The 15,959-nt window shown below is 38.2% G+C and overlaps 1 protein-coding gene across 11 annotated transcripts in view; it reads left to right on the top strand.

The window, feature by feature from the left end:
* Positions 1–15,959, top strand: part of trdn (triadin) — a 77,681-nt gene that overhangs the window by 25,656 nt on the left and 36,066 nt on the right. For all 11 annotated transcript variants that reach the window (XM_061243383.1, XM_061243384.1, XM_061243382.1 and 8 more), the window contains exons 6-13: positions 2,514–2,597; positions 2,880–2,945; positions 3,196–3,261; positions 3,514–3,579; positions 3,841–3,906; positions 4,121–4,189; positions 4,941–5,087; positions 14,460–14,549. In XM_061243383.1, the coding sequence (XP_061099367.1) occupies positions 2,514–2,597; positions 2,880–2,945; positions 3,196–3,261; positions 3,514–3,579; positions 3,841–3,906; positions 4,121–4,189; positions 4,941–5,087; positions 14,460–14,549 (654 nt within the window). The remainder of the gene's footprint in view (positions 1–2,513; positions 2,598–2,879; positions 2,946–3,195; positions 3,262–3,513; positions 3,580–3,840; positions 3,907–4,120; positions 4,190–4,940; positions 5,088–14,459; positions 14,550–15,959) is intronic.

Raw genomic sequence — 15,959 nt, 5'->3', positions numbered from 1 at the left:
GTATAAGACTAATATAAACACTAATCCAGGAACCAGGAAAACCTGGAATTAAATCTTGTATTTTAAATCAAATTAAACTACTTTAATGCACTATATTGGAAAATAATGAAAGCCATGTAACCGTATTGTTGTAATATCTCCATTGCACATCTTTTCATTTGGTAATTTTTTCTAAAATGGAAATTATTATTTTGCTTTGAAGACACTTTTCCTGTAGATTTTAAGGACTGGACTGCATTTGTACACTACACATAAACCTTTCATGTTCATCTTCTTTATAGACATTTCCTTTATACTGTGTATACATAAATCAGTGCATATGATTTTGTTCCAGAATCCAAAGAAATCTAGTGATACAATAAACAAAGTAAATGATGGTTGCCATGATAACAAGATTACATTTTGTTCAGAAGTAGTGTCTCATGAGTTTCTTCATCTAAAAACTGTATTAACAACATGTCACTCTCAAACAGACAAATCATAATCTACTGTGATTTTTGTTACTTTAGTTTTCCAATTAAATGACACCTTTTATCTCGGGTGATATGATGAGACATGGTTATTTGAGCATTAAATCTATTTAGTACTGCAGTGAAGTCTACACTAATCTGTACAATAGAAATCACATTTAGTGATGTTATGGATGACCAACCACATATCCCTGTACCCTCTTACATTTGACAGTGTGCATTAGTCAAAACAAGCAGTGTTATATGCCCACAATTACTTAATGGTTTAACCTTCTTCAATACAAATGAACTGTGAATTACAGTGAACATAGGGGTTATGGATGACAAGTATCTGGAGGTATCTAGGATTCCTGCATGTACAGGGTTTTTTATTGTCGGGGTTGAAATGCAGCAGTCCTGGGAATCGATATTGCCGGAATAAGATGAAGCCTGGTTAACTGCACATGGGTACTTCCCTCTCCAAATGCTTCATTATAGCACTGTCAGACAGCCAGGTCGAGCAAGGTAAGTTGTGGGGGTATCTGTTCTTCAAGGAGGCTGCAGAGTCAGCTGCCATGTGTGCAGTGACTGTGCAAGACTCCACATGGGTCAACCAAGGATAGATATTTGGACTGTATCATAAGAAATAATGCTAATGACTAAACCGTGTCATTTCTGTGTATGGTGTATAATACTCATATCAATCCTATCAATGTCTAATACATTATTTCTGGCTGAAGATGGTTGTAAATTCTCCGAAGAATAAGATACTACTGTGCATATTTTGGTGTATACTTTTAATGTACAGTATGTACATAGATGTTTGGGCATTGCTTAACTGGAGAAACTTGTGTATGGTCTGACAGTCATGAACATATTATACTTGTAAAAACGTGGTTTTACTGGACTACACTGGTATTATGTTGGTTGACAAAGTTATATTGTTCAAGACAGTGGCATTATTTTTATTTGTTATGTGATATTCTTTATGTGCTTTTTTTTCTTTAAGACAAATATACAGTTTGTTGTGTATTCAGTGTATATATCTGTTGTGAAAGTGATTATAGAAATGTGGCGCTGGTGGAAGGTATATTACATTTGTTTTCAAATGTTAATTCTTCTTGTTGCAGTTTCTGTCATTTTGTTAATAGATTTACACGTGTTATTTCTTGGTAGTTGCTTTTACTAATGGTTTTCATAGTACTAATGGGTGATGCTAGTAGTTTGTAGTATAGTAGTTTAATTTGTAGTTAGCGCACTAATATTGCTAAACAACATGGCGAGTGAATTTGATTCCTTGGTCAATATTTACACAAATTTTTTTCACTCAGCAGAAAATAATCAGTATTGTGAAATTATTAAGGTGGTTACTTACTGGATTTTATGGGTATTTTTTTTGTGTCTTGTAGTTTATTATAAATTATTGTTATGAGTTCAATATTTTCTCATATTGCTCATAAAATGGCAAATTAGTGTAGCAATGGATTTCTAAATATTCTAATGCTAGTTTTGATTCATACACTATCATAATTATATTGATATTTTGTATCCGATATCTCACTCTCATTGGTATTTGAAATGTTAATTTTCAGGTTAGTTTAAATGTGTTTATTGTGACCTGCAGGTTGTTTTCTTCTCTCATAGAAGATGTAAGTAAATCATATGAGCTTCAAATACTCAAAAACGATTCTAATTATCATTCTTTCTTTTTTTCCCCCACAGAGCATATAGGTAAGAATCTTAAAAGTTTAATCATGTTTCCAAAGAACAGTGTCTATGTATTGTACAGAGTTCAAAGAATAATTAAACGTTGTCAAGTTCTGAATGTCAAACCCATTTTTGTGTGCACCATGACCACACTATTCATACATAAACATACAATTTACACTGTAAAGAAAGACCAGGCCAGAGACCTACTGAAAACGCTGTGTCTTTAAGAACTGTATGTCTTGCGCTTCATGCCATTCATTTGATAGATGTGTTTAATATGTCATACATGCTGATCCTATACAATACTCCACAATAGGGTTTTCAGTGGCTTTAACTCTCCTCCTTCTATTACAGCCATTGAACCTCTTAAAGTCACTCAGCCTCCTGAAGAAAAACCAGAGGAAAAAGCCATAGAGGAAACACAAGAGCCTGAAAAAGGTCAATGTTGCCAGTTATCAATACAATATAATGTACTATTGTGTCTCACATAATACTTTTTCTGTTCCAATTTTTCCATTTCCCATTCCCATTTTCCCTGTTTACATTCATGAAAATTATCAGATTTGAAACAATATGTAGAATCTTACAGTGTGCTGTAGTAGATAACTGTAGTCCCCAAAATATTGGAAATCAACCATTGCAGTATTTTCATATTTACACTATATGCAGTATATACAGTATGTTTTTCCTGTGGTTTTGACTCTCTTCCATCTATTTCAGCTATTGAACCTCCCACAGAAAAACCAGAGAAAATAGCAAGAGTTGAAAAGAAAGAACCTGAAAAAGGTACAGTACGTGATGGCAGTTATCAATAAATATAAGGTACTATTGTGAATCACCAAATATATTTTATCTGTACAACCTTTTCCCCTTACCTTTACTTATTATATTAATGAAAACCGGCAAATTTGAAATAGTATAAACTATATTCCCTAAAACTGATGGGAAATCAACCGTTACAGTGTTTTAATGTTTATAGTATATGTAGTATATATAATGTTTGCTGGTGGTTTTGACTCTCTTCCCTCTATTTCAGCCATTGAACCCCCCAAAGAAAAACCAGAGAAAAAAGCAAGAGTTGAAAAGAAAGAACCTGAAAAAGGTACATACCACTTATAAATGCAATATATGCTATTCTGAATCACAGAATTCTTTTGTATGTTTGACATTTTCCCTTTCATTTTGTTTTGTATGAATCATGAAGATATTCAAAATAGTATGAACTGTAATGCCTGAAACCTCTTTACATGGGACATCAACCATGACAATGTTTTAATATTTAAAGTATACTGTATATACTGCACAGTATATGTAACATTTTCCAGTGACTTTGGCTCTTGCCCCTTTATTTCAGCCATTGAACCTCCCAAAGAGAAGGCAGAGAAAAAAATAAGGGTTGAAAAGAAAGAACCAGAAAAAGGTAAAGATTGTCATTTATCAACACAAATAAAGTGGGCCTACTATTGTGAATGGCCAAATATATTTAATTTATTCGACTTATTCCCTTTGATGTCGCTTTTTATGCTCATGGAGATCTTCAATATTCAATATAGTATTAACAGTAATGCCTAAAACATCTTTACATGGGAAATCAACCATGACAGTGTTTTAATGTTATAACAGTATACTGTATATACTTTGCTACTTCCCAGGGGTTTTGACTCTCTTCCCTCTATTGCAGCCATTAAACCAGCTAAAGAAAAACCAGAGAAAAAAGCAAGAGTTGAAAAGAAAGAACCCGAAAAGGGTAAGTATTGCCAATTATCAACATAATATAATGTGCTATTCTGAATCACTAAAATATATTTTTATCTGTCTCACTTTTTCCCTTGCAGTTTGTGTGAACTTTAATTCTTAAAACGCCTTTACCTGTGACGTTACAGTGTATTAATGTTAGTTTACAATATACACAGCTTATATAACGTTTTCCAGTGGCATTGACTCTTGTTACTCCATTTCAGCCATAAAACCAGCTAAAGAAAAACCAGAGAAAAAAGCAAGAGAACCAGAAAAGAAAGAACCTGAAAAGGGTAAATGTTGTTATTAACACACATAAAATACACTCAGTGACCACTAAAAGCATGCAGTGGTCAGGAGGTTCACCTGTTTTTCAGACCAAATGTCAGAATTGGGAAGAAATGTGATCAAAGTGACTTTGACTGTGTCTGTTGGTGCCAGACAGGGTGGTTTGCGTATCTCAGAAATTGCTGATCTCCTGGGATTTTCATGCACAACAGTCTCTAGATTTTGCAGAGAATGGTGTGAAAAACAAAAAACATCCAGTGAGCAGCAGTTCTGCAGGCAAAAATGCTTTGTTAATGAGAGAGGTCAGAGGAGAAGGGTCAGACTGGCCAAAGCTGACAGGAAGGCGACAGCAACGCAAATGACCACACATTACAGCAGTGGTATGCAGAAGAGCATCTCTGAACACACAACACGTCAAAACCTCTAAGTGGATAGGCTATAGCAGCAGAAGAGCAATAAAAAAATATGTCTAATAAATACCTAATAAAGTGCTCACTGAGTGTATTTTTGGTTTTTGTGAATAACCAAATATATTTTACATGTGTGACCTTTGACTTTTCCCCTTCCACTTTGGTTTTTATATTGGAAAATATCTTCAAAATTGGTTCTGTGTTACATAAATATAATACAGCAAATACATCACATAAACAGTCAGAGTGTTGACATGTATACGTATATAACAATGTATATCAACTCCAAGACTACGAAACAGTTGGCGCTTGCCATTCATTAGCATTGGCTTGTGTGTATCAACAGCGATAAGGAAGTCAAAACTTGTGAAAGAAGAACCGGAGAAGAAGCTGGCAAAGCCTGAAAGGAAAGTAGAGAAGGCGAAGAAGGCAGCGAAGGCAGAGGAGAAAGCTAAGCCCAGAGCAGAGATGCGGGCAAAGGCAGCAATCAAAGGTAAAGCGCGCGGGAGAGACGACGTCGACTACAGTCCTCGCAGACTCGCGAGAGTGAGACAAAGAGGCGACGCAGAGAGAGATAAGAAACCTCATGAATTCCTGGGAAAACGAGAGAGGAGAGTGCCTCGTGAAACAGATAAAATAAAGAGGCATCAAACGGGGGGCTTAATTTAGATTCTGAGGTGTCCGCGGCTCTCCTGCAGTCACCGCAGTGCTGGCATTTATATGTGTGGAGAATAACACTTGAACTGCGCTTCAGAGTGCCCAAGAACACTTTGGTCTGCAGTATTCTGATGTAATAGGGGAAAACCACCGAACGGTACTGCCCGAGGCCTAACACGCATCGCCTTCAGCATTTGACCTGTTCATTAACATCCTTCTGTCAGTGACAATTCATTTCTTGATATTTCGCAAAATGACATCCCAGAAACACCCGATTTGCTGTATATTAACCGACACTCCTTACCTGGACAACTTCACAAGGAATAGCCCGAAATAAGAGATGGTGGAGCACAGTAGGCTCAGATAAATGCACTCTGTTTAATGTGAGACTGATGTCTCAAAAGACGTATTTATCAGAGTCAAAAACCTGAGGAAGACGTTGTTTGACTCCGGGTAAGGAGTCTTGTGTAATATATCTGTCCTGGTTGTAGAGCACCTATTCGATCCTCCTTACTTTAGCTGGCTTGTAGCATATTGGGTATTTGCCTTTATGCATACTGTATATTAAATTTGGAAAACTTATGCTCCATATAAATGCGGATTCAAACACATGAAATGAAAAGGATATCTGGTGGGTATGCACCGGGATCTGCTGGGCTCTTGAATAGGTCAGTCAGTAAAAGTATTCTGCGCAGGTTGGTTTGCTATGTCAACGGCATTAACTATGACCATGACTCTGATGAGACTGGAGATAACTGGTTTCCTCCCACCAGGAATAGAGTGAGTTGAAGTTGACCAAGGTCCATCCGGTTTCCAACGCATTAGCAACTCCCACCGACGTGCCAAGTGCCCACAAGCTGGCTGTTAGGCTGTCGTCCATGAGAGATACTCATTCGCCCCATTCTCTAGAGACTTGCTTAAGTTGCTCCAGGATGGAGTTGCTCTCATGCCGTACTTTCTTCCCTGTAGCTTTTATCTTGACTTTCCTTGTGGAAACAAACACGCTGCCAGTTAGAAATTCAAGCTATGACCTTTTATCCACTAAGTCAACAGTTTTCAAAAGAAACAAAATAACTAGTTCAAATGCGCATTATTATATTTACTTCACGTCTTGACTGTGTTAACAACCTAACCACTCTCAAGTACAAATGAGAAATTCAGCCGTCGTGTGATTCCGCATTTCCTAACAAAAAGCAATTTGAAACCACTTGTTTTTCGGCAGTGGCTGTTTTGAGCACCAGTAAAATCGATTGTTTTTAGTGCTTCAAGGTAAATTAACTGTGACATCCTAGTGGAAATGTAGAAACTGGCACTCAAATGAGTGCCTCACAAGTGAGTCAGTGCTGCACGTGCTTCAGTCCGCAGTGTGTGGTGACTGCATCTGCTGTCCATTTAAACTGCTGGATATATCCTGAAACAACAATGTTTGTATAGTATACATAATACTAATAATCATCATCATCATAATCATAATCATTATTATATTCATTTGTGAAGGGCTTTTCCCAAACTCAAAGCAGTGTACTGCGCATACATTTAAAAAAGAAAGTACAAAACACAAGACAAACAGCAAGAGTAAAAAACACAAGCAAGCAATAAGGATAGTGGATCATCGGACAGTATCCGGGTGTTATTGCTGCCCTTTGTGTACTTAGAAGATAGAAGATATAGCAGAGCACTCTGTGGTTTGGAATCGAGGTTAAGGAGTGATAGAGAGGAGGAGGAAAGAGTGAGGGGGGGAGAGCGAGGCTTTGGCTTTGATCTCTCGTTCATTTTCCCTTTTCCTGGTTTGCTCCAGCGGGTGAGTTTGAGTTATGCTGCCGTGAGGTTTGACACGCGCTCACATAAAAATGGCTCAAAGCTACCTCAGAATGGCGTGTGCTGTCACGGAGTGGCAGCCGTGTGATGTTTTACTCGTCTGCTTAGCACGGTCTCACACTCATGTTAGCTCTGTGTAAACGAGGTTAGCCGCAAAAAACGGGTATACTTTAATGAATGTAAGATGCTTTTCGGAGGCTGCATACTCAAAATATTATTGCCTACTTCAAATCCATTTGAAGCACTCATATGAAATATATTCTTTTTTTTATTTTGCCTTAGAATGAACTAGATGTGGTTATGTTTGCTACACCCATGATATTTAATTTAATGCGATTTGAACAACATTTTTACCTCACAAGTTTTGACTTTACCTTTGATATTTTACCACACCCATTCTGTCACAGAACAGAATGCTATTTGTGTATATCCATGTACAATAATGCAAATAATGAATGATGTGTTTTAGTTCATCTACAACTGCAAAGGATTTACTATTTGAGTACCATATATTATAGTCATACTATCCCTAACTCATATCTGGTATTGTGGCACAATTGTATTTCCATAAGTTGCAGACTGATTTGTCTCGAATATTGTCTTATACTGTTACGTACTTACTGGTAACTCGATGGTAAATAATAATACATGGCTGAACTCATTGTAATGTTCGCAAGGAACAGGTTTATTATGGTTTGTTTGAAGGTTGGCCTGAGTACTGTGCTGGCCCTAATATGAGATAATGAGAATGGTCTTCTTTTAAGTGTGCCTCATTCAATATTTTTTATGGATGTCAGAAACAAGCACACTGACTAAAATACTTGCCTAAATTAAGTATTAAAATTTAAAGCTAATTATAAATCTGCTTGGTGATTAGGCTGAATATCGACCACAGTTCTGGATCCATATTCTCCCATTTTCTATTATATTCTTGATAAATGAATATTTAATGAGAGAAGTATTTTAATTAGAATTAGTATTATTTTTTGGCTACAAAAAAGGACAGTTTGCACATGCTTGGTGTATGTGTTTGAAAGTTTTGCAGCTGAATTATATGAATTATATTTATCATGGACCTTTCTGTATTCAATTCTTTATTTCTTTGCCTTTGTTTGTTAATGTGATCCATTTTAACAAACATACAGCATTTTAACTATATGTCAGTGGTTCAAAAATAGCTTTATCTCAATCACTTTATTTACAAAAAATCCATTCCTCTTTCACAGAAGTTGAATGTCCTTACAGTAAGTTGCACGTATGTAGTGTGTATGTAGTGTTCTACACATCTAGTGATGAGCAATAGGACAAAATGCCAATTAATTTAAAATTGTGAAACTAATAATACCCCAAAACATGTGATTTGTGGTTGCTGTCCAAGTCCAGCTAGCACTGGGCACTATGAGCATATGAAAAAACATAAGAAAACTTTATTGTAGCTATTTTTAGTGGAACAGTAGGACATAACATTTAATTATTTAATTATTTCTAAATATACGTATCTTTTCCAAGTCTGAGCTAGGTCTTTGGAGCTTAAATATATGGCTTTTTATATTGTTATGTAATTAAAATCAACATTTTTAATGAATTCAAGCTCATAGTGTAGGCCATTGAAATGGATATAATTGCTCAGCACTAATTTATCTGCTTGTGCTCTTGATGTCAGTTTGAATGGTGTTAACAACATAATTGAAAATACCATGTAAGAAAACTCTTATTGGTATCTTATCTTGTAGCTTTCATTGGTTTTCAATGACTATAACAGTGGATTAAATGTGGGACATCTGGTGTTATTATCTTGGTTCTAAGAATAACTGCATAAAAACAAAAGCAGTATTTATACATTTTTTTCATTTCAGCTCAGATCTGTCATTGAAAATTGCATAGAGGGTTTCCAGTGTCATATATGTGCTGTCAGTGTACACATTTTATACATCTAATATGCTTGCAAATAGGTTAGGGACTCTTTCCCCATTGAATTGTTTCTAAAGAACAACAATTCTATATTTCCATTCTGAGAGCCATGCTCAAATTGCAGTCAGGTTTTTTCATACTTGGTAAACAAATTCTGTTTGTCAGATTTGGAAAACAATAGTGTGTTTCATTGAAAGCTGTCCATGGATGTTTCTCTATTGTGAGTTTTATGAGATTTTATAAATTGACTAGATTGTGCTAGTTGGTAAGGGTGAAGCAGTGGATACAATCTGAATTGGTTTTGGGTTGAATCAGCCTAACCCCGGTGTTTATATCAGAAAGCAATACTGACTTAAAGACATTCTGAGCCTTTTGTAGGAATGGCTTCTTCAGCCAGATTGAATTTGTGAGTAGATGGTGGGTCAGGCTCTTGTCATTTCTGCTATTGTCTGCGTGTCAACTGGATACATATCAGTCTCTGATTTGTGGTCTTACCTTTTTGATACAACACATGGCTATACAATGAAGTGTGGAAAATGTGTTCAGTTTATGAAATGCTGCACTGTAGCACACACATTTTCAGAAGATTGGAGAAGTGGTTGTCTGACGGCTTCAGCCTTTCCATTTTGATTTGTTTCTGTATGAAATTCAATTTCCCATTTCTGTTTTTCTGTCACCTGTAATCCACAAATAAAGTTTTGTCATGAACATGATTTGATGTAGTTTGACTTTTTATTTGATTTAAGTGTGGTTGTTGCATTAAATTTGGGGAAGATTCAAATGTTTGTCTTCTATCCTCAAATCATGTTCATGTCTCCACCCTAAAGCACACCATTTGCAGTATGTTCCATTCATAAACACCTCTATTCAGGCTAGCATTCATTTGGCTTACATTTGACATCTTTGCCATCAATAAAGTGGGATATTTTCTAGAAGAAATTCACATTATGAATATTTATGAACAACAGACTTTCAACTGAAGGACTATGCAACTTCTCCCACATGCATACGGTACACACCCTGTACATCAAGCACTGGGAGAATACCGACACTTACATTTTAGTGTAAATTAAGTATTTATGTTACTATAGCTTTTGTGGTAAATAACTTTCATAATAACTATATACAACCTGTTCACAGAATTGGAGGCAAAAGGCAGAACAGATCAGATCAGATAGGTGGTCTTCGATGGTTATTGACAAGTGGTCAGGTATTTGCATCACCTAGTAGTAAAGTGTGTCCTATGCTATGTTGGTCACCACAGTTTTAGATTGTGTGTATCTTACTGCAGAGCTGCAAAGCAAACATACTGTGCCTTCATACCAGCTACACTGTCCCTGCAGCTAGCCATCCAGATCTTTTGGCTCACCTCAGATGTGTTATGTACTTTCACTTCGCATTTTGGCACAGCAAAATTAGTATTAAGTCAACTCTGACAGTGTAAAATCAACACAAGCCCAATAGGGACAATACATACTCTATTACAGCTTGAAGTGCTCAATCAGAGAAAGTATTTTGCCCTGAAAATGTTGCCTTGTGCGAATTGATTTTTATTCATGCACATTATCCCAATGAATTAGGATAGGAAGGATTCATTTTAGGTCACTGCACCCAAGCCTTATATGAGAGAGGCTCTACTGGCCTCTCAGCTGGACTAAAGCACATTACTCAAAGCAGAATAAAAGAGACAGTGGCTCAAGACTCTTGATCAATATCTTATAGACCTGCTCTTTTAGATCTCCTCTCTTTATGAAATGCAGCCATATGCGATAGCATAATATCAAAGGCACAAGTACTGTAAAATGGCAAGTGTAGCGTCTATGAGCATGATATTCTATATTACCCACCTTAGATTTTCTATAGCCTTTCATAGTCTTTATCAAGTATGGGCTGGAAGGATTGCACAGAAGCTGAACTACTGAACTGCCATTTCAAGGTTTTAAAACCGCCTTTTTATATGAATTACTTACTTGTGTTGTGTTCCTTGGACTGGCAGGGAATTTGATCATTTTCCTTTACATTTATATTTGTGAACATATATCCTCTTAAGAATTTATCTTTTTAAGACATTGAGCAAGTCTTGTTGATTTTCCTTTAACTTCTCCATCGTTGCATAAGATTTTTACAGAAACTGAAGAAAATATTCTAAACATGGTCTTGCAGAGTTTCAATAAACCAGCAGGGTTCATTAGTATATCATCAATATTTTCTACTGCTGTGGCACCATTTATGAGATTTTTTCGCATTGTGTGCACTCTGCCCGGCCCGGGAAAACATTTGTCTCTTCATTTATATAGCACTCAAAATGCTTTACAGTGATGAGGGGGAAACTTGCCTCAACCACCCCCAATGTGTAGCACCCACCTGGGTGATGCAACAGCAGCCATTTTGTGTCAGAATGCCAACCACACATCAGCTGAGGTGGAGAGGGAGAGAAAGGCCCCTACTCTTTGTGAAGAGTGTCATGGGTTCTTTAATGACCACAGTGAGTCAGGACTTTAACGTCTCATCTGAAAGACGGCGTCTCCTACAGCACAGTGTCCCCATAAGCAGCTGCCATGTCCATCTTCCATCAATCACTCTGTCATTGAGAAAGTGTGTGTCACCCCAGGCAGTCAATGTTAGTGTCACTCTTTTAGCAGAGTAAAATGGCAGGAAATAATGAAGCAACTGAGCATTCTGTAACTGTTTATGTATATTCTGTACATATATGTACAGCATAGGCTTACATTTACAGGTATAACATTTCATTTGCACGTTCTCTGCCCATTCTAGTTTGAACCACTGCTTATATAGAGCAAATATAGAAGTCCCAACACAGATATACCTGCAAACCCTTTCAGGTATACAGTAATCCCACTTATTTGGGGTTTCTGTACATTGGCCTTGATCCCAGACCTGCCAGGAGCAAGAGGTTCAGAGCCAGGCTTCAGACAGACAATATCTGTCTGTGAGCTTTAACATTACATCATAAAATGTATATGTATTTACTGTCCATCTTGTTTGCCAACCAATTCCTGATGCAGGATAAAACACCAGTTAACTTTAATCTATCAAAGTCTATCTGTGTGATCTCGTTAGCTTCTGTAATGTAATGTTTCTTATGTTCATTTATATATTTTATTTTGAAGCTTAAGTTACCTCCCAAGGCGTGTTGATTTCATATGTTGTTGACTACCTCTGAGATGATTCCTCCCACGCAGAAAAAACAAACAGGCAAAAAACAAACTCTTTTTTTATCACTCCTTTTTATCACTCATCCTTATATCACCTCTTTTTAAATTCTATAAAGGAGTAGTGCAATCTGAATAATTTGTCTGAGAAAAGCGCTCTGCAGTTTTTATACGGTGTTCATGACATACCACATAAGAAAATTAGAAAGATGAATTGGCTGTCCGCTGTGCAAATATATAGGTCAAGTCTCAAGCTTTGATGGCAATCTGTTTTACATAAAAACACACACAAACACACACACACACACACACACACACACACACACAAACGTACAAATACAGGTAGACACAGGCACAAACACACACATATACAAACACAGGTACACGCACACGCACACACATGCACACACACACACACACACACACACAGCTGCTGTGAGGAGCGTGAGACAGTAAAGATAGCAGTATAAGGGCGCGACCGGAGTGAGGAGACAGCTGGCAAAGTCTCTGTCCTTCCTCTGTGACTGATGGGCTCTGCTATGTTAAGAGGCTAGCCTCTGGAGTAAACAGTCTCTGTCCTTCCTCTGTGGCTGATGGGCTCTGCTACGCTAAGAGGCTAGCCTCTGGAGTAAACAGTCTCTGTCCTTCCTCTGTGGCTGATGGGCTCTGCTATGTTAAGAGGCTAGCCACTGGAGTAAACAGTCTCTGTCCTTCCTCTGTGGCTGATGGGTTCTGCTATGTTAAGAGGCTAGCCTCTGGAGTAAACAGTCTCTGTCCTTCCTCTGTGGCTGATGGGTTCTGCTACGCTAAGAGGCTAGCCTCTGGAGTAAACAGTCTCTGTTCTTCCTCTGTGGCTGATGGGTTCTGCTACGCTAAGAGGCTAGCCTCTGGAGTAAACAGTCTCTGTCCTTCCTCTGTGGCTGATGGGTTCTGCTATGTTAAGAGGCTAGCCTCTGGAGTAAACAGTCTCTGTCCTTCCTCTGTGGCTGATGGGCTCTGCTACGCTAAGAGGCTAGCCTCTGGAGTAAACAGTCTCTGTCCTTCCTCTGTGGCTGATGGGCTCTGCTATGTTAAGAGGCTAGCCTCTGGAGTAAACAGTCTCTGTCCTTCCTCTGTGGCTGATGGGTTCTGCTATGTTAAGAGGCTAGCCTCTGGAGTAAACAGTCTCTGTCCTTCCTCTGTGGCTGATGGGTTCTGCTACGCTAAGAGGCTAGCCTCTGGAGTAAACAGTCTCTGTTCTTCCTCTGTGGCTGATGGGTTCTGCTACGCTAAGAGGCTAGCCTCTGGAGTAAACAGTCTCTGTCCTTCCTCTGTGGCTGATGGGTTCTGCTATGTTAAGAGGCTAGCCTCTGGAGTAAACAGTCTCTGTCCTTCCTCTGTGACTGATGGGCTCTGCTACGCTAAGAGGCTAGCCTCTGGAGTAAACAGTCTCTGTTCTTCCTCTGTGGCTGATGGGTTCTGCTACGCTAAGAGGCTAGCCTCTGGAGTAAACAGTCTCTGTCCTTCCTCTGTGGCTGATGGGTTCTGCTATGTTAAGGGGCTAGCCTCTGGAGTAAACAGTCTCTGTCCTTCCTCTGTGCCTGATGGGCTCTGCTATGCTAAGAGGCTAACCTCTTACCTTTCAAATGGAAACGACAGACAACAAAAAGCAAGCCGCTGATTGGCTCTTTCCATTTGAAGAGAGGTGCATATACAGAAAAGGTTTCTGGGCAAAGCTGGAGGAATATTCATAAGCAGAGGAGCACTTCTTCAAATGTCGGTGTTTAATTTTGTTATCTGTATCGCTGGAAGTTCGGGCTCTACATTAATGTGACTAGAGCTGTTTTTAATTACATTTCTCCGGGTATTAAATGGATGATACCGTTGCTTGTCGGCGATAGACCCAAGTGAGATTTAAATTGCATTTGGGGAAGTTAATGTTATCTGTTAAATGTTTTATGTTTTACTGTTTTTGCATACCTCCCACACCTGCATGTGTGCAAACCTCCCATATTTGTTCAAATTATTTCTGAATAATCTTTCCAACATATTTTTATTTTATTTTGTAAATGATTAACTGCAGTTTTTGAACCTATGTACTGTACTTACAAGCCACAAACACATCACAAAATTAAGATATTTCACGGGATTAGTAATGGTTATGATTATGTGGCATAGCAATGAGAAACACCTCTGTAATTTGGAATCTGACATTTCAGCATTTTATGCCATATAGCAATGATATCCCTTAAATAACAGATATCTGAATATCTTAATTCTTGCTCATTGCATTTATCTGACACTGCTGCATGTTTCTTAATATTTAGAAGAAACCAAACAGAGGTCAGCCAAAGAGGTGAAGAGGATGATTGAGCCTGAACCAGCCAAAAAGAAGATTCTAGGTGTGAGAAGTTCAGGTATGAATGGATATGAAGGCACACACATGCACACACACACACACACACACACACACACATACATACATACACACACACACACACACACACATACATACACACATCTGTGGTGACAAAAACACATTTGTTTATGTAATTTGTTTATGTAATTATGTAATTTGCTTATTGTTTAAGTTATTTGTTACCTATTAATAAGCCACATTATTAATTATAAGTTTACTAATTGCTTTTGCACATTTCATAACTGCTACTTTTCACCCAAGCTATTTTTTTAACCCAATGACAAAAAGATTTTTCCATCTGTGATAGATTCTAGCCCTGTTACCTTTCCAGAGATCATGTGACAGCAGTGGTCAAAATATATTGAGCTTCTTGTCACTACAGAACTCCTCTTGTCATGATTGATGGCCGCCTGACAGCACAAACCTACATTAAAATCTTGGGACCTTATTGCCCCTACCGTGGGCTCATCCTGACGTGACAGCATTCCTGAGGAGCAGCACACGTCTTCATGCTGCTCGTAGATGGCTTTCATGAAAGACGGGAATATGACAGTTATGACATACAACAGTTCCTGCACTCGCAATAATGAAGTATAAAGAAAGCCAAATACCCTACTTCTTAACAGTTGGTCATTTTTCATTCGCTTGTTATTAGTTAATCTTGTTGTCTACACCATTTTGTGATCAGGTGGTGGTCATTGTTTTAGTTAGATGGAAATGGCACTCTGTATTTTTTTTCCCCAACTGTATATTAATGAGATGAGCTGGGTGAGGATGGGTAGCCCGGGCACAGAGTCCAATGAACAGACAGGAGGGGAACAGGACAGATTCAATTCAGATGACAGCCCTCTGTGACCTGCTGGAAAAAATGTGTGCTGTAGACATGGTCCTACAGCACGGCAGGTTAGGCTAGCTGTGCCCCGGTCCTTTGTGTGGAGCTTTGGCATGGAAATAATGACTGCACTGTCAACTCCTGACAGGTTAAGGCCTGTTGTTTATGTTTTCACAACCGGGAGCCTGCTACACCAGCTGGGAGTATGCCTGCCTTAGTTTAACTTTCAATGTAGGGACCGAGCTTTGAACTTGACACATTGCGTGTTGCAGCGACTGTATTTTCTGTTATGCCTGGGTATAGGTCCTGTGCCAGAATGTTTGGACATCGTGGTGCCAGGCCACCCGCATTTGGGCCCACTCATTTCAAAAAGGTTCTTACAAATTATACAAAGTGCTGTAAGCTGGGAGCGCAAGTGAATGGTATGGTCTGTCAACTATCACAGTCATCATGTGCTTGTGTTTGCGCATTAGCTAGCCAACTATATTTGCAAATTCTAGCTTTCTTAATTCTATATCCGGTAAGTTAACAAATTGGTTTCATACTTGAACTTGAACATAGAAGACTATATAGAAG

This window comes from Conger conger, chromosome 5 (assembly GCF_963514075.1).
Source record: "Conger conger chromosome 5, fConCon1.1, whole genome shotgun sequence".
Lineage (NCBI taxonomy): Eukaryota > Metazoa > Chordata > Actinopteri > Anguilliformes > Congridae > Conger > Conger conger.
Note: the sequence above shows the minus strand (reverse complement) of the source record. Positions and strands in the feature narration are given on the sequence as shown.